Genomic DNA, 24,810 nt, shown 5'->3' on the forward strand with positions numbered 1-24,810 from the left:
GTGGGCATGCACTTTTTGAAATTGGGCACCAACATGGGCGTCATACCTTTACACACCAAAGGGGCACAGTTTGTTAAAAAAATAAAAAAGAATAAGCTTATAAATCTTTTGATTGGTTGCAAATGCAAAAAGAACACCCTTGTTTGCCACTTTACAAAGTGGACAGGGAAGACTCCGTGTCCAAAAGTGGGCGGGGAGTTCACTTGTTTAGCAGGTCATGTCCTCTCTAATGTGTAAATTACTGCGGATATCAACCTTTAAATAAATGTTTTGATTGGTCAAAGCTTACAAAGTGGGCGTCCCTTTTTTAGTGTAACGGGAACAAAAGGAAATTGATGAGATAGCCATCTCTCTCTCTCTCTCTCTCTCTCCAAAAGAGTCTCTAGACTCTGCCTGCAGACTGTAGGAAATTCCTTCACATGACGACAAACAGGAGCCGCTGTCGGCCAAACGTAACGAAGCAAGATAGTGAAATGAAGCTCCAGGATACCTCCTCTCTTTATCGTCTGCGTGTACGTATCAAAATGCAACGTCAATGGAGAACATGTCCCGGTCGTTTTCGTCTCCGGATGTTGTTGCCCTTGGCCGCAGAAGAGACGGAGAGACCTGCTCTTTCTTATAGATGCTCAACGGATGAAAAGCGGTCTGTCTGTCGAAGCCGAAGAGCCATCCTTTTGGCAAACCTGTGCGGCCATGGATCAGAGCAAGGACGTCCTCGTAGAGGGAAGAGATCGTGACGTGCATCTACTGAATGACACCCCCTCTCATCACGATGTGGATCCGCCTGATGGCTGGTGCGTTATATTGCCTCTTTTCTCTTCTCTCTGCTGTATTGAACTGAACTTCGCCTCGTTTATAATGGTTGCACCAGTTAAGGCGAGGATCCGGTTTGCATTTGCAAGCTGTGCAATATTGTTGCCTCTCTTCTCTTCTTTTTGGATCCTGCTGCTCCATTTCACTACAAGGAACTGTTTACGTTGAGCTCATCACCTTTTAGTGAACAGTGCTGTTTCATCCCTGCAGGAACGTCAGAAATTATGACATCCTTTGCCCCGACATATCACTACGTTGCTTAGTAATAGGAGCCTAATTTCATTCTCTGCTGTGCTGTTGCACTGCACTATTTGAATCCTCGAGTTCTGTCTATCCTTTATGCTTTCCTGTTAGCTTTTCCGTGTTCTAGAACCCGCTCCCTTCGGTTTTTTCCATTGATCAGTCGTGCACTATTAATGGAGTTAAACTGTTTAACTGTCCGGTATATGGTTCCTTCCTCACACGTAAATCTTCTCTGCATGGTAAGTAATTCTATCGCAATGCCTTCTTCACAGCGGCTTCTGGAGCTCGATGCTTTCATTCCTTTCCGCAAAGTACAAAACCCATTACAGACGAAATGCTTCGTTAATCGATGTGATATAAATATAGTAGCTCTCATTGCTGTAGCCTGTCTCACAAAAAAACCGCTCCCTGTCTGTCTCAGCTGCACCTTGGAAGAGCAGGTCGAGGAGATGGAGGATTATGTGCTAGCTCACATACGAGAGTGCAATCCTCTCCAACTTATGTTTTCAGTTCTCAGATCAATATGGTGTCGCAGCCCAAGCAAACCGTCTTCTTTGCATTGCGGCTCAACGCAAACATTGAATTGGAATGACGTTCTAAGGATCCTTTTATTGAAAGCACTCCTTCTAGGCAAATTTTTGGAGGGGATAGAACCATGCTTGAACATCATTGTAGCCAATCAAAACATATGGAAGACTCTCTACAGATATTTCTTCAATTCAGGTAAATTGCTCTCTTTCAGGAGACACAAATGATGGTCAAATCGACTCTATTTTTTGCTACCTTTTCTGTCTGTTGCTACCGACGTAAATTACCAAAACTTGAGGTTTAATTGACAACAAATTTCGAAAAAATTTCTGGAATTTTTGTAAAATATCAAGAAGAAAGGTTAAGACCTTGAAAATTACAAAATGTTTAGTTTAAAAAATAGCAAATACATGTATTTTTACTCAAAACTCCAAAATTTTGAGTTAAATGTTTTTGTGTCTGCTACCAAAAATGGTTTTCGCGAACCTTGATTAGTTTATCTGGACCTAAATATTTAATTTGCGTTTGCAGATGCACTTGTGAAGCCCAATAAGGAAGGTGACGATTATTACAGCATAGGTGGATTTCTTGATCCTCGTGTAGACCTGCTTCAAAATGCCCATTCTGATAATTCTATGCCAGCCATCCCTAATCTCGACTCAACAGAAAATGCCAGACTCACAGCAGATTTATGCATGATGGCATCTAAACTGGCATACGAAAATGCAGCAGTTATTAAGAGAGTGGTTAACAAGAATTGGAAGGTAAAAATTTTGTCTAATCAAGAATTATGTTTGGCAGCCTTTTAGAATTAAACTGCTCAAGCTAACACATTACACATCTCTTTGCATGCTTGCAGATGAATTTTATTTATTATTATGACTGTTGGAATGGTGAGTTATTGATTTCTGCTCGACCGGAGCTGTTCCCAATGAATAAGGCTTAGGTTGTACTAGCTTGAATTCTTGGTAGACAGCACAATTTCTCAGTAATACTGCAGTGCATACATAAAGGTTCAGTCATCACTGTGCATGTAGTAAGGAGGTTTGAAGTGATCGATGTAGGCTGTCATATAGAAACGAAGTCGTCCACCAATATTTGAGGATCATATCCAGACTCTAGGCATAGTGATTTGAAGTATCTGACATTTTCAGATTCCCTGTTAATGTTTGTTGCTCTTGGAAATGTTGTAAAATTTTGGTGCAGAATATCTCAGGGATAACACCACTCAGGCTTTTATCTTCACTGATAGAGCACAAGATGCCAAAGCCATTGTGGTGGCATTCAGGGGTACTCAGCCGTTCAACATGCTAGACTGGTGTACAGACTTCGACTTCTCTTATTTTCAGCTGGCGCCTGAGATTGGGAGAGTTCACGTGGGATTTTTGGAGGCCCTTGGCCTTGCAAATCGTGCAACCAAGATGACTTTGACAGATGTAGTCAGAAATATGAAAAGAAATGCTTCGTCTAAAGCTGCAAGTCAAATTTCTCCTCAAGAAGCCTCTACTTCAGGCCTTTCCAGGAAGGTGATTGATGATGGTACCAAACTGCTTGCATATGATGAAATTTGTGCTAAGGTGAGGATTCTCTTGAGAGAGAATCCAGATGCAAAGCTATACATCACAGGGCACAGCTTGGGGGGCTCTTTGGCCATAGTGTTCACAGGTGTGCTATTGTTTGAGCTAGAAGAAGAAACAGCACCCAGACTAGGAGGAGTGTTCACATTTGGACAGCCAAGAGTGGGAGATCCAAAGTTTGCCAAATACATGGCGGACAAGCTGTGTGCATCCAATGACATTAGGAAGTATTTTCGCGTGGTTTTCAGAACTGATGTAGTGCCTCATGTGCCTTGCGATGGTGTGCTGTTTGGGTTTAAGCATACATCACCTTGCCTTTACTACTACAACTGCTCAGAAGCGAAGGTGAGGAAACATGATCTTTTACATTAAGATCGTCTAGAATTTCACCTGAATGTTGCTAAGGCACTTGTTAAGGGATTCCGTATCGAGTAAATAGGAAACTATCAGAGTTCTCTTGCACCTAAATGCCTTGTGGCGAGAAATACTTGGGAATCATAGCTAGATTATCCAGCGACAATACAAGGATTAGAGTACTCTATACAGGGCAAGGTGGGGGGCATTGCCATGTTTAGATAAAAATGATTTATACTTCATCCAAAGGGTAAATCCCTCCCAAACAAGCTAAACTAGGCATACAGATGCTTCTTTGATATGGCATTCTTGAGCGGCAATGATGGGATAGTCGAATGGGTTTTCTTAGGAAGCGATAGAGAAATATGAGTCAAGTCTGTAACGTTGTGTAATTGTGTGCAGGTTCTTATGGAACAACCTTACAGAAATATATGGTCCTTTTTCCTCTTACCGATGCCACACATATCTGCAACAAAGGAGCTTTTTGCAAGTCTCAAGCAAAAATTGTTCAGGAAGCGAAATGGGGACGATGACGGCTATGTGGAATCATGGCTCTCTATAATCCTGATCCGTTTTTGGGGTGTGTTGCTTCCAGGTGTCTGTGCCCACTTTCCATCCAGTTATGTGGATGCCATAAGAAAGGGTCCCTCTGATTTGCTCTTCAGAGTGGAAGAAACTGCTCCAAGGATTTCTTGGGCAACCAGGTTGCATGGCAAGCTTGTATCTCTCAAAAACCTATGTAGACTCAATAGCCTCAGTAAATTTAGCACTGATTAAAACCATAAGCACACTGATTGCCAGCTCCGGAATACCAGTTTAATACTGATTGAGACCCCGAACACACTGATTAATGCAGAACAAGAATTGTTTTTGCTTACATTTACGTGCAACCTTACTATCACGTAATCTTTCCACTGGATAATAAATGTTCTGATAACAGTAGGGGCAATGACATTGGGCATAATCCCATGCAGCCTGAAACGATTCTCCCTAAAGCCTATCCAAGTTTGAACATTTCTCATGTAAAGGTATATCCCTACTTCCCAATGCTAAAGCGATAACTTCAAAGCTAATTTCTACTAATGACTATTTCTGAGAAGTATAGTAGACCAGTTAAATTTAGCATACTATGGGACCTTATTACCTACAACGCATATTATTAAATAGTATCAAACACCTAGCCTCAAATGGTCACACACTATGAGATCTAGTTTCTATGGCAAGGCCTAAATTTGATGCGGGATGCCCAATATCTCATATGACAGCTAAGTTTCTTAAAATACTTTTCATTTGTTTAGATTAAGTCTATAGCTATCTAAAAATATACATATATTATTCATAATATTAGTGCGAAATGATAGGAAAGTTCTTTCTTCAAGACATGCTATTCGACATATGCAAATATTTTTTACTTGTTTTGATGTGCAAATATATATGCCAATGTGTATTTCAAGTTTGATGGATTAATATCTAAGGTCTTGAGCACATTAGCTCAAGTATTTAGCCACTTCGCAAAGCTACAAGCTACTAACTATAATGACAACATAATTGAGTTGTATAAGTAACTTAAAGCATTACTATGTAAAAGGCAACACTAGCACAACGAAAAGGGTAACATGATTAGATTAAATATCAAATGGTACCAAACATTAAAAGCACCTTACATATAAGCAGCAAGGAGTCCATCACAAACATTAAAACCTCTATTGCACTAGTTAATCTCTTTGTCCCTTTGAGGGAAATATGCTCAAATCAATGATCATGTTGCTTGACAATTTGCCACTAAATAATAAATGTGAAGTGGAAATTCATCATAAGAAGGCAAATCAATGTATTGGACATAATATAACATTAATGGCGATTGAAGAAAATTGAGCAAGGCCATAATTATGGGCACGTTTTTTCTACACTTTACCTTGTGAATTGCAACTAAAAAAATGTAAATGTATCATGTGAGTTCATCAAGAGGATGTAAGGGGTTGTTAGAATATGAGTCAAATACACATTAAACGCACGTGATACATAGGATTTCGTATAGGTGCACTCAATGAGATCTACCACACATGGAGGAGATATGAACGATTATTGTGATGATTTATGGATGTGATTTACATTTATTATGTTTTTGAAAGAAAAATGAATGATGTTAGAACTATTGACATACATGCATTGCTATGACAATTGCTATATGCATCAATATATGCTTATATCAATGCTTTATAAAGGAATTTCCTTGCAAGAGTATGTAGGTGCACCCATATAGACTATTGGTGCAATCATCACACGTGAATGTAGCTTGAAATATCAATTAACAAAAACATATAATCAACAATCACTCCATAAAGTGAATGATCAACATTACAAAATATAAAGGATATATGGTTGAAATCTCCGACATATATACAAGCAAAAATATTTTAAAATATCAGGCACTACTATGGATATATGCATGTCAGAATGATCATCTATAAGTATATGTCAAAAAATATGTCAGAATAGCCATCAAAGTATGTGTTAATATATGTGTTTTCAAGTAGCGGAGAATATAGCCAATGGATAGTTTGACCACTACAATAGACAAAGGGTTTACAAATGCAAAATTTCAATACAAAATACTAAATTTTACTAGAATGATTGTCAATATGTGCACTAATATACCTATTGGTATATTCGCCAATATGTAGTCATAGGCATTGATGCACATGCTAGTAGATATATTGGCATGCAGACAAACGTTGTCGTGATGCTATACGGACACAGTGTGAAAAAACATGGAATGCATCATCATCCGACTTCTTATTAATCAGGAGAGTCAATGTGATCTGAGTCATTAGTATTAGTGTGAGTTGCATGGATTATCCAAAAATACTAGATTTTTGGATAATTTTAGCTTGTTTTTTATATTATTTATTGTAAAAAATCTGAAAAATTTAAAACAACTTCTAGATTAGGATGGCATGCAAAAAGCAAGTTGCTTTTTTAGCCAGATATGGGATTTTCATAAAAAAGGACAGATGGACGAAATTGCACGCGTCGCAATCGTTGTAAACAAGGTGAAAACTGCACTTTGAATTGAAAGAAGAAGAAGGAGTGATCCGGGAGATTCGTGACCATGTGTTTTACTCCCCTTTCAGAGCCAACGAAGCCATTAGATTTAGGTTCCGAGTAGCAGAGAAGGAGCTGTAATTTTGATACACGTTTTGTTCTACGAAGAAGCTCTAGGAGATCTAATGCCTGGAGATTGCTTCTGAGTAGAGCAAAGATTCCAGGTTCTTTTAATACATATTGATTCAGTTCATTGTGCTTTGTCTTTGTCGTGTTTACCTCTTGTTTATTCTCTTTCTCCACTTCCATCTCCTATCTCTACTTCCTTCTGCCTCTGATCCTCGGTGGATTCGACCTTTCGACAAAAACCCCTCCGACATTGGTGGACTCGACATGAAAGGTCATCAGAAGAAGGAAAGACAAGATGGGAGAATCTTCAAATACAATCTCCAGTGACATTTTGCAATAGTTGGTGCAAAATATGAATATGCTTATGCAAGTACAACAACAACAACAGGCAATGCAAGCTTCTACTCAAACAGAAAGTGTTGTGATGAATGCTTTGCAAGCAGTTGAGCGCGAGGTGAAGTCATTCATGGAAGGAATGTATCTACATACATACATACCTATGCTCAGAAGATGGAATTCTTTGGGGTGGCTCAACCTGCATGGAGCCGCTATTTTGTACGTGTTACTGTTCATGAACTGAAAGCACAGATTACTGAATTATACTTGCACGATGCTGACTAGGTAGCCTTCAAGAAGACACTTAGAGAAGAATTTTACATTGAGGACACCAGTTTGATTATACGCAAGACTTTTCAGGAGTGGGTTTTACAACCCAATAAGGGTCTTGTGGCTATAGAATTGTAAAGAGAATTTGAAAGTCGATTTGAGCAATTGGATCTTGCAGAATAGCAAGCTCTTGCAAGTCAGAAAATTGAATTGTTTCTACAGGCAGCTGATCCTGAGCTTCAAGAGAAGCTTGATGATTTGCTGGAGAATCTTACTACAGAGATAGGTTTGAAAACAGAGTGGAGACATGTCAAGGAAGCTGTTACAGCACTTGTGAAGAAGCATAGAGGAAGAGAAAGACTGCATGTCTCTAGCTTGCCCATTGTTACGGGCAAGACAGTTGATGTATCCAATAAGCCACCTACTTCTGTGGCTAACCCTATGGCTATACCTGCTATTGTTCCCTCTGTTATGGAAGATGTCTTAGATGAATTGGTCAAAGGCATGCGGGATCTTCAATTGAAGGTTGCAAAATTGGATGAAAAAGGACAAGAGAAAAGGGGACGGGCAGCAGCCCCTAAGCCAAGAAAAAGATGTATGTGGTGTGATAGTTTGCAGCATGAGAGAAAGGATTGTGTTGCCTATCAGGAGGCCTTGGCACAACAGCTCATCTTTTGGAAAGATGGCAAGATCAATGCACAAGAAATGGGATTACCTCTTGCTTTGAATTGTGAAAAGGGAGGTATGCAAAAGTTGTTGGAAGACTTGGCTATCCGAAATACTTATGCAGCGGTACATGCTTCTACTTTTAGTCTACAATTGGATAGAATGCATGGCCAAGTGATGGTTGGTCCAAAGGTCAAAATATGGACACATGCTTTACATGCAATTGAAAAGAGAAAGGTTACTAATTGTGAAATGTCTCATGCAGGGCAAGACATTCGTGGCATAACTGGTTGGGAATCACCGATAGATGCATATTCAGTGTATGCATATTTAGCAAAGATACAAAACACGGATGTACTTGTGGAAGAAAAATGAAAAAGAGATGAAGATATTGCAGGGACATCTAAAAGAATGACAAGAAGAAGTGTGGATCAGCCTAAAGCTTCAAATCAATCACCTCACGAGCATGTTATGGAATAGGTCAATCAGGAGTAAAAACAAGATAACAAACAAGAGGGCAAGCAGCCAGGATATAAGTTGCAGTCTAACATTGAGACAGCCACAAATCTTAAGAAGGTTCTTGAAGAATGGATCTTATACAGTCGGGTGGAATTCACCTTGGGAGAGGTGCTTGGCATTGCCAAGGGTGAATTTCATAATGAGATCATTGACATAATTAAGAGGAAGCGTCAGTTTCTTGGTGATACCACTAGTGCATTGTTGCAATTTGAAGAGGAAACTGGTTTGTTGGGTATTCGGGCTGAATATGAGCATGAAGTAAGTACATGATTGTCTATGCAGGATGCTACTAATTAGTGGACAACATGTGGAAAAAAGAAGAAAGTGGCTGAAAATGCATTGTCTTGTAGCAATATGCATGGTGGAGTAAGGCAGATGCAACAATATGGGGAAGAGACTCTAGGATTTATTCCTCGAAGTCACTACATAAGAAATCATTGGGCTAGGGCTACCACTGAAACGGTAGTGAAAATAGGGGAAAGTGAAACTCCTTGTGTTGCTTTACTTGACCATGGGTTTGAGATAAATGTCGTTGAGCGTGGATTGGATGAAAATGGTGCATGGCCTGTAGATACTGATCATGGTTGGCGTATGAATGCTGCAAATAATTCTTCGGGAGAGCTTTATTATGCATGTTCTAATGTAAAAGTGACAATTGGTGATGTACAAGAAGAACAACACTTCTTTGTGCAAGATAATTCCTCATATGCAGTGATTTTGGGACAGCCCTATATTACAGGAGTGCATATGGAAACAAAGGTGCTTGATGATGGTTCTGCTTATGCAAGAGTCAGAAGCAAGGATGGGAAGAAAGTAGTCCAATTTCTTACTTTAAATCATCCTAAAAATCGGGATACACTTCGAGAGTCTCCTTTGGCTCCAAATGCAAGGGAATTCAAAGACCTGGATTTTCATTAAGCACTGCTATAATGCAGGGCTACAATAGTGCTGTTCAAAGGATGTGCTCGCCTCTTGATGGAATGAAGCATGTATTTACTATTGGTTATTCTCAGTTTACATCAAATAGTTCATGTTGGTTTAAGCCTATGAAAGCTATGTGTAAGGCTGAACGCATATCTATGAAACGGGCTACTAAGGAACTGAAAGCATTGAGACTGTTAGCTAAAAATGAAGGCATTTCAGGCATCCTTTATGGGCTGAATATTAATGACACTATGGCTAGAATTTCAGCAACTATACATGTAGAAAATGAGACTGAAAACAGAGTGTTGTCAGTATGTTCTTTGGATATGTATGATGTTATAGCATTGTTTGCTCAATAGGAAGGATTACAATGGGATGAAGCACTTGTGGAGACAAAGTATAAGACAATTGACAAAAAGATGAAACCAATTGCTTTGCCACTTCCACCAGAGAGTGAGGGTTTATATGAAAAAGTGTCAAGGCAGCCAAGCTTAAGGGATCCTAAAGATATAGGTCATTATGTTTACATTTGAAACATTATAGGAATTGAAAGTTGGTGCAGAAGGGTTTCTTTTGCCTGCTGAGAGAGACTGTTTTATGCGGATGTTGGCTAGACATGGAAAGGAATTTGCATTTGATCCAAGTGAAATAGGTTGTGTGGATCCAAATGTTGTCTCTCCTATGGTCATATTTACTGTGCCACATATACCATGGAACTTGAGGTCTATTCCAGTGCCTAAAGCTTACTTGCCTAAGCTAATGGATTTCCTAAATGAAAAGATTTACATGAAGATCTTGGAGCCTTCTTCAGCCCCATACTCAAATCGTTGGTTTACTATGCCCAAAAAGAATGGGGCTTTGAGATTTATTCAAGGCATGCAACCGGTCAGTAAAGTGACCATAAGAAATGTGGGTGCAAGTCCTGTGGTTGATGAGTTTGCAGAGGCTTTTGTAGGCAGAGCGATCTATTCTTTGGGTGATCTTTACTTGAGATATGATCATTTTCAGCTTGCAATTGAAAGCATGGATCTCACAACCATGAAGACTCCCTTGGGGTTAGTATGGATTTGTACTCTCTCACAGGGCAACAAACTCAGTGGCACACATGACAAATGCTATGAATAGGGTATTCAGGGATTTTATACCACAATTGACTATGCCCTTCTTGGATGATGTTCCAATCAAAGGGTGTGCAATGGATGAAAAGAATGAAGAGATGGATGCTCATGGATGTAGACAGTTTGTTGCACACCATATTGTGGATTGTGAGAGGATTTTGACGCATCTAGAAGAGGTGCATTTAACTCTTTCTGGACAAAAGTCTGTCTTTAGAGTTGAAGAGGTTTTGATTGTTGGGCATATGTGTGGGCCTTATGGGTGAAGACCATCACCAGCAAAAATAGATGGGATTGATAGAATGCAAGATGTATGCATGAATGTATCACAGGTGCGTAGATTCTTGGATGCAAGTGTGTTCTATTTGATATGGATTCCTCACTTTGCACATGTAGCCAATGCTCTTTATTAGCTTCTAAGGAAAGGTTGGAAATTTCATTGGGAAAGGAAGCATAAAAAAGCAATGAAGAAACTGAAGCAACTCTTAAAATCTTCTCCTACATTGAGAAAGGCTAACTATTCACATGGAAAGCCTATCATTATTACTGTTGATACAAGCCCAATCGGGATTGGATGGGCAATTGGGCAAGATGATGAGGAAGGGCAAAGATATGAAATTCAGTTTGGTGCTAAAGTATTGATTGAACAACAGAGAAGATATCCACATGTAAAAAGAGAATTATGGGGAATTGTGACAGCCCTTAAATGTGATAAGGAGTATTTTATGGGTGCTCATGTAGTCATTGAGACCGATTGATTGCCGGTATTGGGTATGATCACTAGTTGTGCTACCCCAGACATTGCTATGCTCTGGTGGATTGCATACATCAAATCTTTAAACCCTGAATTTTAGCATATTGCAGGAAGAGATAACCCAGTGGGGCAGACATGTTATCTCGGGCATGTTATGAGAATGAAGATGGGATGATGGATGAGGAGGAAGAAGATGACTTTCTCGTGGCTGAAAATGATGTTGCAAGAGTGAATTTAGCAATGCAAGGTGTTGCTACAGCATTAATCGAAGCTTGGACAACAAAGAGAAGACACTTTAGATGTTTTGCATCTTGTGTAGAAGTGTTTTTGGAAGACAAATATGCAGGAGAGTGGCTAAGAATTGGTCAATACCTCAGTACATTAACAAAGAGAGATGAATGGTCAGATGAGGAGTTTAAGAAAATCAAGAGGAAAGTGTATGGGTTTTTCTTAAAAGATGGATACTTATGGAAACATGCTAAAAAGAAACAGGGTATGCCATTGTGAGTTTTGGGTGATAGAGCTTCACAAGTAAATGTTATGCAAGAATTTCATGAAAGCTTGTGGGCTGGTCATAGAGGTGTTTGGGGTACTTTTGCAAAAATCAAAGAAAGATATTGGTGGAAGGGTATTTATAAGGATGTTACTCACTTTGTGGAAACATGTACGACATGTCAAATGTATTCATCAGTGAGACATCGGGATGGATTACATCCCACATATCCACTGTCTCTTCATTTTAAGTGGGTGGTGAATTTGGTCACAATGCCTACAGGTCTTTAGCAAATGAGGTATCTTGTGCTTGCCCGTGAAGACTTGACTAATCAAGTGGAAGGGAAAGCTTTACATACTAAGACAATAAATGATGTGTGTACTTTTCTCTTAGAAGAGATCTTTTGTTGGTATGGCTGTGTGGGAAAAATTACAACAGATAGGGGTGAGTTGGATGTAGATGAAGCTCATGATTTCTTTGCACGATTGGGGATAAATCTTGCTTTAACTTCATCGTATAACCTGGAAGGAAATGGAAAAAGTGAAAGAGGTCATCCACCTATTGTAAAGGCATTGGAAAAAGCATGTGGAGAAAAGGTAAAAGAGTGGCCACGATTGCTCCCTTATGCTTTGTGGGCTGACAGAACAACTCATAGTGCTATTACAAGATATATGCCTGCAGAATTGATGTATGGTCAAAAATCTATCATGCCGATAGAAGATATGACAGACACATGGAGTGTGCTACCTTGGGAAGAGGAGTTGAATAGAGAGGAGTTATTGGCCTTACGCATTAGACAATTGGAAAGAAAGTCAGAAGAAATAGAGGCAGCAATTGCAAAGTTAAGGGTAGCAAGGATACAGAACAAGAAACAATTTGACAAAAGACATAGACTGAGACCAAGAACCATACAAGATGGGGATTGGGTATTAGTTTATGATAGCAGTTTGGACAACCAGCATAGTGCCATGCGTATGTTGAGAATCAGAGTTTGCAGCAGTAGAATGTGTGCACAAGAGGGAGAGAAGAGCTCAAAGTACAAGAATGAAATCTTGCTTACTAAGTTGCTTAGAGTACAACTTGGGTACACTCTCTCACAAGTGATAGTGACCCATAGGCTGTTTATATAGCCCTTTGCCAGCTAGGGTTAGGGTTTCCCATGCCCTTAGGGCTATTCACACCCATCTGCCCTTATACTCCCTTGCTTACAGTGGGTTTCTATGCCCATCTTCTAACACCCCCCCCAATGCCAGGGTGGCATTGGATTACAAGACATGTAAAAGATCCCCCCCTTTTTGGATGCCTTTATAAATCAGGCTTACAAGGTTGTTTTAGGTAGATGATTTAAATAGTCAAAACAGTCGATCTTCAGATGAATTGGAGACATAGTTGGCCACCAATTCTTTGGGTATTTCAGGAGTGTTGGGGCATTTACTTGTTATATGCCCTGTCTTCTTGCATTTGTTACATTTCATCTTCTCGGGATACTTCTTCCAGCAGTTGTTTACAAGATGTCCTTTTTTCTTACAGAAAGAACATTTAGTGAGAACTGTATGAACCAATACTTGTTCACGGGAATTTGAAGTTGCCTGACTGTTGCTGCTTTCTTTGTGGTTCCTCTTTTCTTCATCCAAACAGGATTGAATGGTACTTGCCAAAGTAGGATCTGGAATGTTGGTGAGAGTGGTTACAAGAGTAGGAAACACCTGTTTTACAGCTTTTAGGAGAATAGCAAAAGCATCTTCTTCAAGTATTGGAGCTTGTACAGAAGCAAGCTGTGCCATAAGTCCCTTCATATGAGAAATGAATTTTCCCAAATCTTCTCCTGAACGATATTCCAAGCTAAAGAATTCAATTTTAAGGAAGATTTTAGTATTCTTCCCAGTGGCTCCATAGAGCTTTTCAAGCTCATCCCATTTTTCTTTAGCAATGTTTAGTTGATCAACATGATGAATCAGGGATTCATCTAAGTGTAGCATTATGATTGCTTGAGCCCGTTGGTCATCCTCTATATCAATCATATTTGTAGAGTTTACAACTCTATTGCCTTGAATAAGAGGCCAATACCCTCTCTCCATCATTTTTTATTTTATAAGTACCTGCCATGGATGGAAATCCTTACCATCAAACTTTCGAATTTGAGGACAGACATCAATATATGTTGTGGTCATTGGGAAGGTCTTACCAGTTGTTAGGACAAGGGCAGTGTCTAGTCCCTTACAAACCTTTCACTGAATGCGGAAGCAATTTAGACAAAGTGAAGTCAAAGTTGCAATGAAGAGAAAGGCTGAAAATCATATAAGTGTAATATTTACAGGTATGACTTTGGTGGTCCTTTCTTATGTGCAAACTTCTTCCATGGTTTAATAGTCTTTTTAGGTTTTAATGAAGTAAACCTAGACTGGACTTCAGGCTCCTCCTTGTGGTACGGCTTAGTGGATGAGGCTTGTGTTGAACATAGTTTGTCTATGATCTCAATGCTTGCTGATGACTCTGAGGAGAGTATGATGACACTCATGCTATTGATTTTACTGACCAAAGTACTTGAGACAATGTCACTTACGGTATGCAATACACTTCTTGTGCATAATGGTCTATGTGTTCATTTTACACATAACCTTACAACAATATATGAAGAGGAATAAAAAACTCACTGGGTTTTAGTGAATGCCCAGCAAGCTATTCAACTGATGATTTATGATTAGTGTTAAGAGAACACTATTGTCAAGCTTAGTGAAGTGCTTGAATGGAACCCGGTTGGAAGTCGGCTTCCCGATGCTTGGTGATGTCCGTTAATCATGCCCAAGAGCTTTAGACTCTGGAATAGGATTCAGAGACTCTGCTTCAGTGATTAGAATCACTGTTAATGAAGCTCAGAGTATAAAAATCCCAAAATGTCAAGCTTGGAGCTTGTTGGCTATGGCTGCCCAAAAAAACACAGTTAGGGTTTGGCTTGTAGCAGCCAGCAAAAGAGGAATTTCCCAGAGCCCTCTTAGCTGAGGATAGCCCACTTGGGGGGCTATCAAACCCCTATGATAGTGGTTGGGATTGCACCGCCTGCTGCCCACGATTCAGCCCGAGATTTGTGCCTGTCCAGACTGCGCCGTTTTTTCGAATGTTGGCAATGCTGGTCTCACACGTGGACAATGTCAGTGTTTGAACTGATAGGGAGCTGCGCCCTGATGTGGAAAAAGATCTCCAGAAGAAATCTCAGGCTAATATGGCCTCCTTTGTCCTCCTCAAGTCCTCCAATGGAGGTAGGTTGCAGGCAGCTATGGAGGGAAGAAGGATAGAGTGAAGAAAATGACAGCTAATGTGCACTTAGTGATGACTGATGCTCAGGGAAGCTGAGGAGATCAGAGATGGCTCTGATACCATGTTGAGAATCAGAGTTTGCAGCAGTAGAATGTGTGCACAAGAGGGAGAGAAGAGCTCAAAGTACAAGAATGAAATCTTGCTTACTAAGTTGCTTAGAGTACAACTTGGGTACACTCTCTCACAAGTGATAGTGACCCATAGGCTGTTTATATAGCCCTTTGCCAGCTAGGGTTAGGGTTTCCCCTGCCCTTAGGGCTATTCACACCCATCTGCCCTTATACTTCCTTGCTTACAGTGGGTTTGTATGCCCATCTTCTAACAGTGTAAAGTTTCCAAAAGATGGTTTGGACCCTATGTGGTAAGATAGGTGTTTGATAATGCTACTTATGCATTAAATGAGCTGGATGGAATAGCCATAAATCTTTCGGTAGTAGGGAAAAGAATCAAATTATTCAAGCGGTGGTAATCTATTGCCATAATTGGAAGAAAATGGTGGCCATGATACAGGGGATAGCCAGGAAGATATAGAAGATGAAGAAGCAAAGGATATGGTTACAGAGGATGAGGACTCAGAATCCGATGACAACTAGGATTTTGGCACATACCGGAGGATGTGCAAGTTCAAAGGGGGTGGATGTCGTGATGCTATGCAAACACAGTGTGAAAAAGCATGGAATGCATCATCATCCGACTTCTTATTAATCAAGAGAGTCAATGTGAGCTGAGTCATTAGTATTAGTATAAGTTGCATGGATTATCCAAAAATACTAGATTTTTGGATAATTTTAGCATATTTTTGATATTTTTTATTGTAAAAAATATGAAAAAGTTAAAAAAGCTTCTAGATTAGGATGGCATGCAAAAAGCAAGTTGCTTTTTCAGCCAGTTATGTGATTTTCATAAAAAAGGACAGATGGAGGAAATTGCACGTGTCGCGATCATTGTAAACAAGCTGAAAACTGCACTTTGAACTGAAAGAAGAAGAAAGAGTGATCCGGGAGATTCGTGACTAGGTGTCTTGATGTTTTACCCCCCTTTCGGAGCCAATGGAGCCATCAGATTTGGGTTCCGAGTAGTAGAGAAGGAGCTGTAATTTTGATGCACATTTTGTTCTACAAAGAAGCTCTAGGAGATCTAATGCCTAGAGATTGCTTCTAAGTAGAGCAAAGATTCCAGGTTCTTTCAATACATATTGATTCAGCTCATTGTGCTTTGTTTTTGTCGTGTTTACCTCTTGTCTATTCTCTTTCTTCTCTTTCATCTCCTATCTCTACTTCCTTCTACCTCTGATCCCCGGTGGATTCGATCTTTCGACAAAAACCCCTCTGACAGTGTTGTAAAAAACTAGCTACAATAAAAATTTTCCCTTTCTTTGCACATTGTTGGGCTAGGACCCTACTGAGGGCAAAGATGAACACTTGGAAAAAATATCAAGGTAAGAGTGCCATACTTCCCTCTATTTTTCATGTTTTTTTGGTTTGCTTGTTTACTTGTCTTCCACAATCTCTCTCCTCCATAGTCTCTTGGAAAAAGACATGGCTTCAAGAAGGTAGGGTTTCTATTTTTTGCAAACAAGCTTCCACATTCATAAAAGCTAGATTTTTCCCATGGATATGAAAAACTTTATTCATGCACACACACACACACACACACAATGTGTGCATGCACACACACACACACACACACACACACACACACACACACACACACACACACACACACACACACACACACACACACATGTGTGTGTATGTGTGTGTGTGTGCGTGTGCGTGCATGCGTTGTCGAAGGGTTTCGAAAGCAATGTCGCGACTTCAGAAGTCCTTGATAAATTTCAGGATAGAAGATCAATCAAGCGAGACATTTACAACCCTATTCAACATCAACAGCTTCAGCTTCATAAAGGAAACAAATTTGATTTATAAACTGGCTGCTCAAAAACTGAAGTCCTTCACGTCCCTTTGATATGCCCTCAACTTTTTCTACAGTCTCCTTTGGTAGAACTCTTTTCAATTTTTAACTAGAACAAAGTCTGCTTCCATGGAGGAAAAAAGTTAACGGTGTTTTCCATTAGCTTGTAGTGAAGATGACATACATTTGGACCTTCAAAGCCAGATGACTCGTTCAAAGTTTCACCAAATTGATTGCTCAATGGTGTTCTGTGATGTATGATCATCTGCCCATGCACATCATGGGAGTAGCCTGTGGCAAGAGGTTGCAGCAGAATAACAATATCTGACCAATGCTCTAGCTGATTAGCTACTGCACATTCTTCAGAGATTTGGTAAACATCTTGATGAGCAAGCAGCACGATAGAACATTTCTGTTTGCTGGTGGAGAGTGATAGACAGTAGTGTAAAAAGTCTAGCAAGTGACTTCTATTCCCTTCTGCCACCACTTCCAATAGTGCTACATCATCGACCAAAATCCAAGCTGCTCGGCTAGGCTCCTTTTTTAGGAGCTGTACGATAAAGTTGAATAGCTTGAAAAGTTTGTTTTCAGCAGCTGAAACTTGAGCATTTTGAGTCACATAGCAGTTGCCGGCAGATGTTTCTTGCTCAAGTGAACTTGGCATGGAGAGCATATCAATAAATACCAGAACTCCATTATTTTGATAAGCCAGCAGATCGATTCCCTGTTTCCTGGCAATTCTGCTGTAGTGCGAGAAAGGCTCACTCAACCCCACGAAAACAACCAGTGGAGGCCTCATCGCAGGGTCACGGGAAACAAGGATCCTCTTGAGGAAGATGGTCAAGACGAAGGAGCCCGGAGATGCGACCGTGTCTTTGATCAAACAGAGAAGATCCTTCTGGCTTGAGAACGAACGAGAAGAAGAAGAAGAAGAAGAAGAAGAAGAAGAAGAAGCAGCCCAGCCCAAGGCTTTTTCAAACATGGACTCCATGCATCTTCTGGCAAGCTCACTTTGCTCTCCCTTGATTCCACCTGTGAACTCCGCAGATGATTGTCACCTATCAGTGAAACACGATCATGTCCCTCCTCCATCGTTTCCCAGTATCATGCTTCCTGCAATAAACTGAAGGAAAGCCCTCAAATCCTTATGCTGAGTAAACTCCGACCAAGCATCAATGTTCTGGCAAAGTTTCCCTGGTGAATGAAAATACACTACAAACTGTATGATTGTTCCCTCCGATCCTTCTTCTTCGACTTCACAATCAAGTTCTTTTCAAAATTTAAGATCTCCATCAGTCTGCATCTGCACTTGAGGAACTGAACTATCCTCTGCATCCGAGCTTTTTTTTCCCCTTTTCGTCAGCTCACTACTCAGAAAAAACCTTCCCCCAAAGCGCGGCTCCCAAATTCCCCCGTAAAGCTCTCTAATTTCGTCTTTTTCCGTTGCTGAGATTCCCACAATAGCCATCCGAAAAGCTGCAACTTGCCAAGCCAAAATCCCAATAGGTCCACCATAGCAACATAGTGCTTCACAGTAGGAATAATGCCATACACCCCAATCATGGACTCAAATAGCTGAATTCCCTTGTCAACAAGGCCAGCACGACTACAAGCAGAAAAAACTGAGAGAAATGCCAATCCATCTGGAGCAATACTTATGAGAGTATTAGAAACAAATTCATCTGAAGCAAATTCCTTTGTTTCAGCATCATCATGTAGTGCCCGTGCTATCTGGAACAGCCATATGGAGCCTGTAATCGAAACCTATGCCACCATCTGCAACTCGGATGGAAAAGACTGACATTCCACTCACATCTTCTCCAACTGTTATAGCATTAGGATAAAGGGCCTGAATCATATCATTGGCAAGCATCCAATAATTGACTGCATCCATATCAGTTGCTAGCCCAAAATACTGTCATATCCCCATGTCAACATAGCCAAGGATAAGGGAACTCCAAGAATACTCATTGCGTTGTGTCATGCAGTTAAACGTGTGTTGAACGTCAAGCAAGCTCCCACATTTGGCATACATATCCACCAATGTACTTCGATTTGCATCTCTTGGAAATAGTTTAATACTTCCTCACAAAGCCCATAATTGGCATATCTTGAAATAAGTGTAGCCCATGAGATTGCATCTCGAGTTACCAATCTATCAAAAACTCCCTGTTCTTCTACAAGCATGTCACATTTAGCATACATGTCAACCAGAGCATTGTTGATTAATTCCTCTTTCTCCAAACCCTCTTCACTATATTTCCCGCATAGAATGAAAGAGCAAACATAACGACTAAGTATGTACAAAGTATCAAATCACACACACAACTTTTGGGTGGTTTTCACACCTCGAATGCGCAGCAATACGACATCCACCCCCTCTAATCCTGCGCATCCTCCGGATGGGCCAACTACCCATGATCGTTATCATCAAGATCCACAAACAGATCAATCTCTTCATTATGCATTTCCGGTATATCAACAAGATTATCTGTCATATCATCTGTCTCTTCCATTGGAGTTTCTTCTCGTTGTTCTCTTGCAAATTCTTCCAATGCATAATCTTCATCATCTCTTTTCTTGAAAATTTTGATTCTTTTTCCAGCAATAGGCACTTTAAGCACTGTCCCATCCAATTCTGTCAACTCATATGTTGCATTATCAAAGACATGTCTGACTATGTACGGCCCAAACCATCTTTTCACCATTTTCCGAAGTGCAGTATGCTGATTTTCAAGGTTGCTATATCAAAGACCAATACCCAATCTCCCTCTTCTATTGCTCTAGGCCGCAAGCGATGCCTGCTGTCAAACCTCTCCTTATTTCTTAGTCTAGCAACCTTCAACCTGTCAATAGCTAGCTGAATATCCTCTGGTCTTCTCTCCAACTGTCGAATCCGAAGAGCTAAGAGCTCCTCTCTCGTCAAATCCTCCTGCCAAGGTAAAACTGACCAAGTCAAAGCACAAGTCTCAGTCGGCATAACAGGTTTCTGACCATACATCAACTCTGCAGGCATATATCCTGTGGTAACACTATGAGTCGTACGATCAGCCCACAAAGAAAATGGTAAAAGTCTCGGCCATTCTCCAATCCGTCCTCTACATGCTTTGGCTAATGCTTTCACTATCGGCGGATGCCCTCTTTCACTCTTTCCATTTCCCTCTGGATTATATGCTGTAGTTAGAGCCAACTTGATTCCTAGCTGAGAGAAAAACTCCCTAGCTTCATCTGCATCCAAATCACCACGATCCGCAATGATCTTACCCACACAACCATACCTGCAGAAAATTTCCTCCAATAAGAACTTACACACTGCACTAGTGGTCTTCGTTCTCAAAGATCTGCCCTCAACATGATTGGTAAGATCCTCTCTAGCCAAAACAATATACCTCATCTGCCATAGACCCATAGGCATAGTAACTAAATCAACTACCCACTTATAATGAATGCATAGAGGATAGGTCGGATGAAGCTCATCTCGATGACGCACTACCGAATACATCTGGCAGTCTCTGCAAGTCTCAACAAAGTGAGAAACATCTCTATACATGCCTTTCCACCAATATTTCTCCTTGATTTTCTCATAAGTAGCCCACACTCCTCTATGACCAGCCCAAGGACTCTCATGAAACTCCCTCATCACCTGTAACTGTGTCTCTCTATCGCAGACAACCCGCAAAGGTAATCCGCCTCTTTTCTTCGGATGCTTCCAAAGAAATCCGTCCTTGAGAAAATAACCATAGGCTTTCCTTCTGATCTTCTTGAACTCTTCATCTGTCCATTCATCTCTTTTGCTTAGTGTACTAAGGTACCTGCCAATCTGCAACCGATCTCCAACATAGAGTTCTTCTATAAAAGCCACAATATCATAGACATGACAAACATGATCAACCATAGTGGCTGAAATTTCTGCATCATCCTCTTCTGCAAGTAGAGTCTCCTCATCATCATATCTAGCTCTAGACAGCATATCTGCCACTGGATTATCCTTCCCTGCTATGTGTTTAAATTCCGAATTTAATGACTTGATGTATGCAATCCATCTCAGCATAGCTATATCCGGAGTAGAGCAACTCGTAATCATACTAATCAATGGTAAGCAATCTGTCTCTACCACAACTGAAGCTCCAATAAAGTACTCCTTGTCACATTTGAGAGCCGTAACAATCCCCAGTAACTCCCTCTTGATTTGCGAATATCTCCTCTGTCTCTCGTTTAGGACTTTCGCCCCAAACCGAATAGCATACCTATTTCCATTTGCATCATCTTGACCCACAGCCCAACCTATGCCAATTGGACTAGTGTCAACTGTCAATACAATAGGCTTCCCACAATTATAATCCGTTTTCCTGAGAGTAGGAGCATTCTGCAATAACTTCTTCAATTTTCGCATGGCTCTAGTGTGGCTCTCATCCCAATAGAATTTCTGCCCTTTTCGAAGCAGCTGATATAAACAATCTGCTATGTGTGCAAAATGAGGTATCCAAATCATATAAAACACACAAGCTCCAATGATTCTCCGTACCTCTGAAGTGGTAGAACAATAGTCCGCAATCTTGCCTATAGCATTCACCTTATTAGGTGAGGGTTTCCTACCATAATACCCACACATATGTCCAACAATGACAACCTCATTCACTCCAAAAATAGATTTTTGCCCTGAAAGTGTCAAGTTCACTTCTTCTAACCTGGCCAAAATCTTCTCACATGCTGAAATATGATCAGCCACAAAGTATCTACATCCCTGCTCATTTAGACTCTCATTCTTCTCTTCTTCTGCACACCCCTTAATGGGCACATCATCCAAGAAAGGCATAATAAGCTGAGGTATGTAATCTCGAAGGACCTTATGCATGGCATTCATCATATGTGCAACAGAATTAGTGGCACCTTGAGGCAAGGTACACATCCTGACAAGCCCAATAGGAGTTCTCATGGTGGTTATGTCCCTGCTTTCCAAAGCCAGCTGAAACTGATCATATCCTGAATACAAATCACCTAAAGAATAGATGGCACGTCCAGTAAATGCTTCTGCAAACTCATCCACAACTCGACCTATACCAACATTCCTGATAGTAACTCTGTTTACTAGCTGCATGTCCTGAATAAATCGGAGAGTACCATTCTTCTTTGGAACTGTAAACCACCTATTTGAGTATGGTGCAGATGAAGGCTCAAGAATTCCCATCCTGATTTTCTCATTTAATAAATCAATCAGCTTTGGCAGGTGTGCTTTAGGCACTGGAATAGGTCGAAGATTCCATGGAATATGAGGAATAGTAAAAATGACCATAGGAGCAACAATATCAGGATTCACACATCCAATCTCATGTGGGAAAAAAGCAAATCCCCTTCCATGTCGCTCAAGCATCTCCTGAAAGCATTGCTTCTCTATGGGTAGCAAGAAATCACCATTTTCAATTTTCAATTCAGCAAGAGTCTCTGCTGAACATTTATGACCAATATGCTCTGGATTCCTTAAAATTGGCTGTTTAGTAGCCCTCTCTATTTGCTGATCACTGTCAGGTGGAAGCGGTACAGCTACCGCCTTCACCTTCTTATCCATAGTTTTGTATTTCATGTCAACCTTGGCTTCATTATGCTCTTCTGCATTACTCAAATCTTGCTGTAAATCAGCAATTCTGCACTCCAATGGTTGAATATCCTCAGCCCTCTGCTCTATGGACTGCATAGAAATAGCCCTAAACTCTGGATGCTGAAATATCTCAGCAGTAAACTCCGTTGGCTGAAAGTTTTCAGCCCTCTGTGTCTCTGAAAGCTGATCATAACCAGCTGGAAACTCTGTTTGCTGAATTTCTTCAGCACTCAACACTTTTTGCTGAGTCACCTCAGCCTCTGACTCAATCTGTGACACAAAATCTGCAATTTCATGAAACATGTCCAGGGACTGTACTAATACATTACTGTGACAATTCTGCATATCAGTTTTCAGCATATCTCCCATCTCTTCCATTGTATCTGCACAAATCATACTGTCATACATCCCATCTATGTGCTCATCATCCTCCAAAATTCCTGCATTTTTTAAATTTTTCTCCTTCCTGCATATATATTGCCTGGCAGCTCTAGGTAACCTAGAAGTCTTCTGATAGCTCATTGAACTGTTTGCTGAAATCCCAACAAAACCGGAGGAGAAAACACTGCTGTCAGGAGGCGAGAACTCCAATCTCCTCTGCTCTGTACCACCGTCGTCTCGTGAAACGGCGGTACCTAATGAAAACCCGAATCCCTCACAGTGGGCAAAGGTGCATCTCTGAGAGTATCCCTGTTTCTAACATGGTTCACACACACAGTCATAAACTGAACTGCTCTCATACCATCTTTACTGCAAATCCGTGCATAAGCAGATCCATCATCCATTACCTTTGTTTCCATGCGCAGCTCTGTGATGAATGGCTGTCCAAGAATTATGGGATAAGAGCATGAATCCTGCACAAAGAAATGGAAATCCTCCTCTACATCACCAATAGAAACCCTGACACTGGGACATGCAGCATACAAATCACCTGCAGTGTTATTGGCGGCTCTCATACGCCACCCATGCTCTACATCCATAGGCCATCTGTTACTCTCATAAACTCCACGAACTATGAGATTAATCTCTGAATCATGATCCACCAATGCAACATAAGGCACCTATTTTTCTCCAATCTTTACCATCGTATCTGTAGTTGCCCTAGCCCAATGGCTCCGCGAAAAGTGACTACGCGGTATCAAGACAGGCTCATCAGTTTCAGCATAATGCATAGGCTGAACCCTCTTCTCTACCTGCGGAAAAACAGAAGCATTTTCAACCATAACCTCATCCTCATCCTCATCCAACTCCCTAATCAAAACTCCCTGTGTATTAGTGGTAGGCAATGCATGTCTTTTCCTCTTCAGGACCTCCTGAAACTGATCCTGAAACTCTCTTTTCGAGATGCCCAAAACCTCAGAAATAGTGAAAGTCACCTCACTGCCAAGTATCTTCTCATTAAAGATTTTCTTCATATCCGTAGATGTCTCAATATCGGACATCAATCTAAACCCTGGCTGCTTTCTCTCTCTAGGCTCTTGCCTCTTTTCTCTCTTTTGAGCATCTTCCATCTGTCGATCTGGCCCTGGTCTTGAAGACAGTCCTACAGTAGGTGGAGTAACAAACTCACCCCCTCTAGTCTTCTTAGCTGCACTTGGATTTTCCTCATCCCTCTTACGCTTCTCCTCAACAAGTACATCTTCTCCATGAGACTTAGCCAAATAAGCATAAATAGAGTACCTGTCAATAGGCGAATCCCAACCTGTCTCTGATCTGATGCTAGAGCCTGCACTAGTCAAAACAGTTTGCTGAATTTTTCCCTTGTTTGCAGTCTCCATAGCATAAGTCCATAGTGCTGACTGAGTCTCTGATCCCTTCTCAATTTGGACTCCATATACAGAAGCATCACCTCTAGCTGTCACATAAAAAGTATGCGCAGCCATGTCATCCACTAACTTCTTCATTCCACCTTTACCAAAGTTGGTAGCAAGTGGAGCTCCTGTCTCAGTCAACCAAATCTTACCATCTTGCCCCCAATATACCAAATTCTTCCTCCTTGCATCCTGAAAAGATTCACAATCCCTGCAATGCTGATGGTCCGTACTATCGCACCAAATATATCTCCGATCTCTCCTAGGTGCACTAGGAGCACTCCTAGGTGCAGTAGGAGCACTAGAAGAAGTAGTAGGTGCAGTCGAAGCAAACTGCTCTTTCAACTTTCCCACCAACTCCGCTTTAACTGACTCCAGTGTCAAATCCGTTATGCCTTTGATTATGTC

The 24,810-nt window shown here is 40.7% G+C and overlaps 2 protein-coding genes across 3 annotated transcripts; one reads left to right on the plus strand and one right to left on the minus strand.

The window, feature by feature from the left end:
- Window positions 1-627: 627 nt before the first annotated feature.
- On the plus strand, window positions 628-4,605 carry LOC148038738 (triacylglycerol lipase OBL1-like). 2 transcript variants are annotated; one of them, XM_087674586.1, is made up of 6 exons: window positions 628-794; window positions 1,478-1,779; window positions 2,116-2,348; window positions 2,444-2,477; window positions 2,791-3,506; window positions 3,918-4,605. In XM_087674586.1, exons 1-6 carry the CDS (start codon window positions 634-636, stop codon window positions 4,290-4,292), a joined length of 1,821 nt encoding a protein of 606 aa, XP_087530712.1. In that variant the 5' UTR covers window positions 628-633; the 3' UTR covers window positions 4,293-4,605. The 2 variants fall into 2 exon arrangements, with proteins under 2 accessions (XP_087530712.1, XP_087530713.1); XM_087674587.1 differs by lacking the exon at window positions 628-794 and adding an exon at window positions 847-1,295.
- A 12,499-nt stretch (window positions 4,606-17,104) lies between these two features.
- Window positions 17,105-17,794, minus strand: LOC148038739 (elongator complex protein 6-like). The gene has a single exon (XM_087675277.1). The coding sequence runs from the start codon at window positions 17,792-17,794 to the stop codon at window positions 17,105-17,107; it is 690 nt and encodes a 229-aa protein (XP_087531403.1).
- Window positions 17,795-24,810: the final 7,016 nt, after the last annotated feature.

This window comes from Lygodium microphyllum, chromosome 3, assembly GCF_053477565.2.
Source record: "Lygodium microphyllum isolate KBCC chromosome 3, Lygodium_microphyllum_v1.1.10, whole genome shotgun sequence".
NCBI classification, from domain to species: Eukaryota; Viridiplantae; Streptophyta; class Polypodiopsida; order Schizaeales; family Lygodiaceae; genus Lygodium; species Lygodium microphyllum.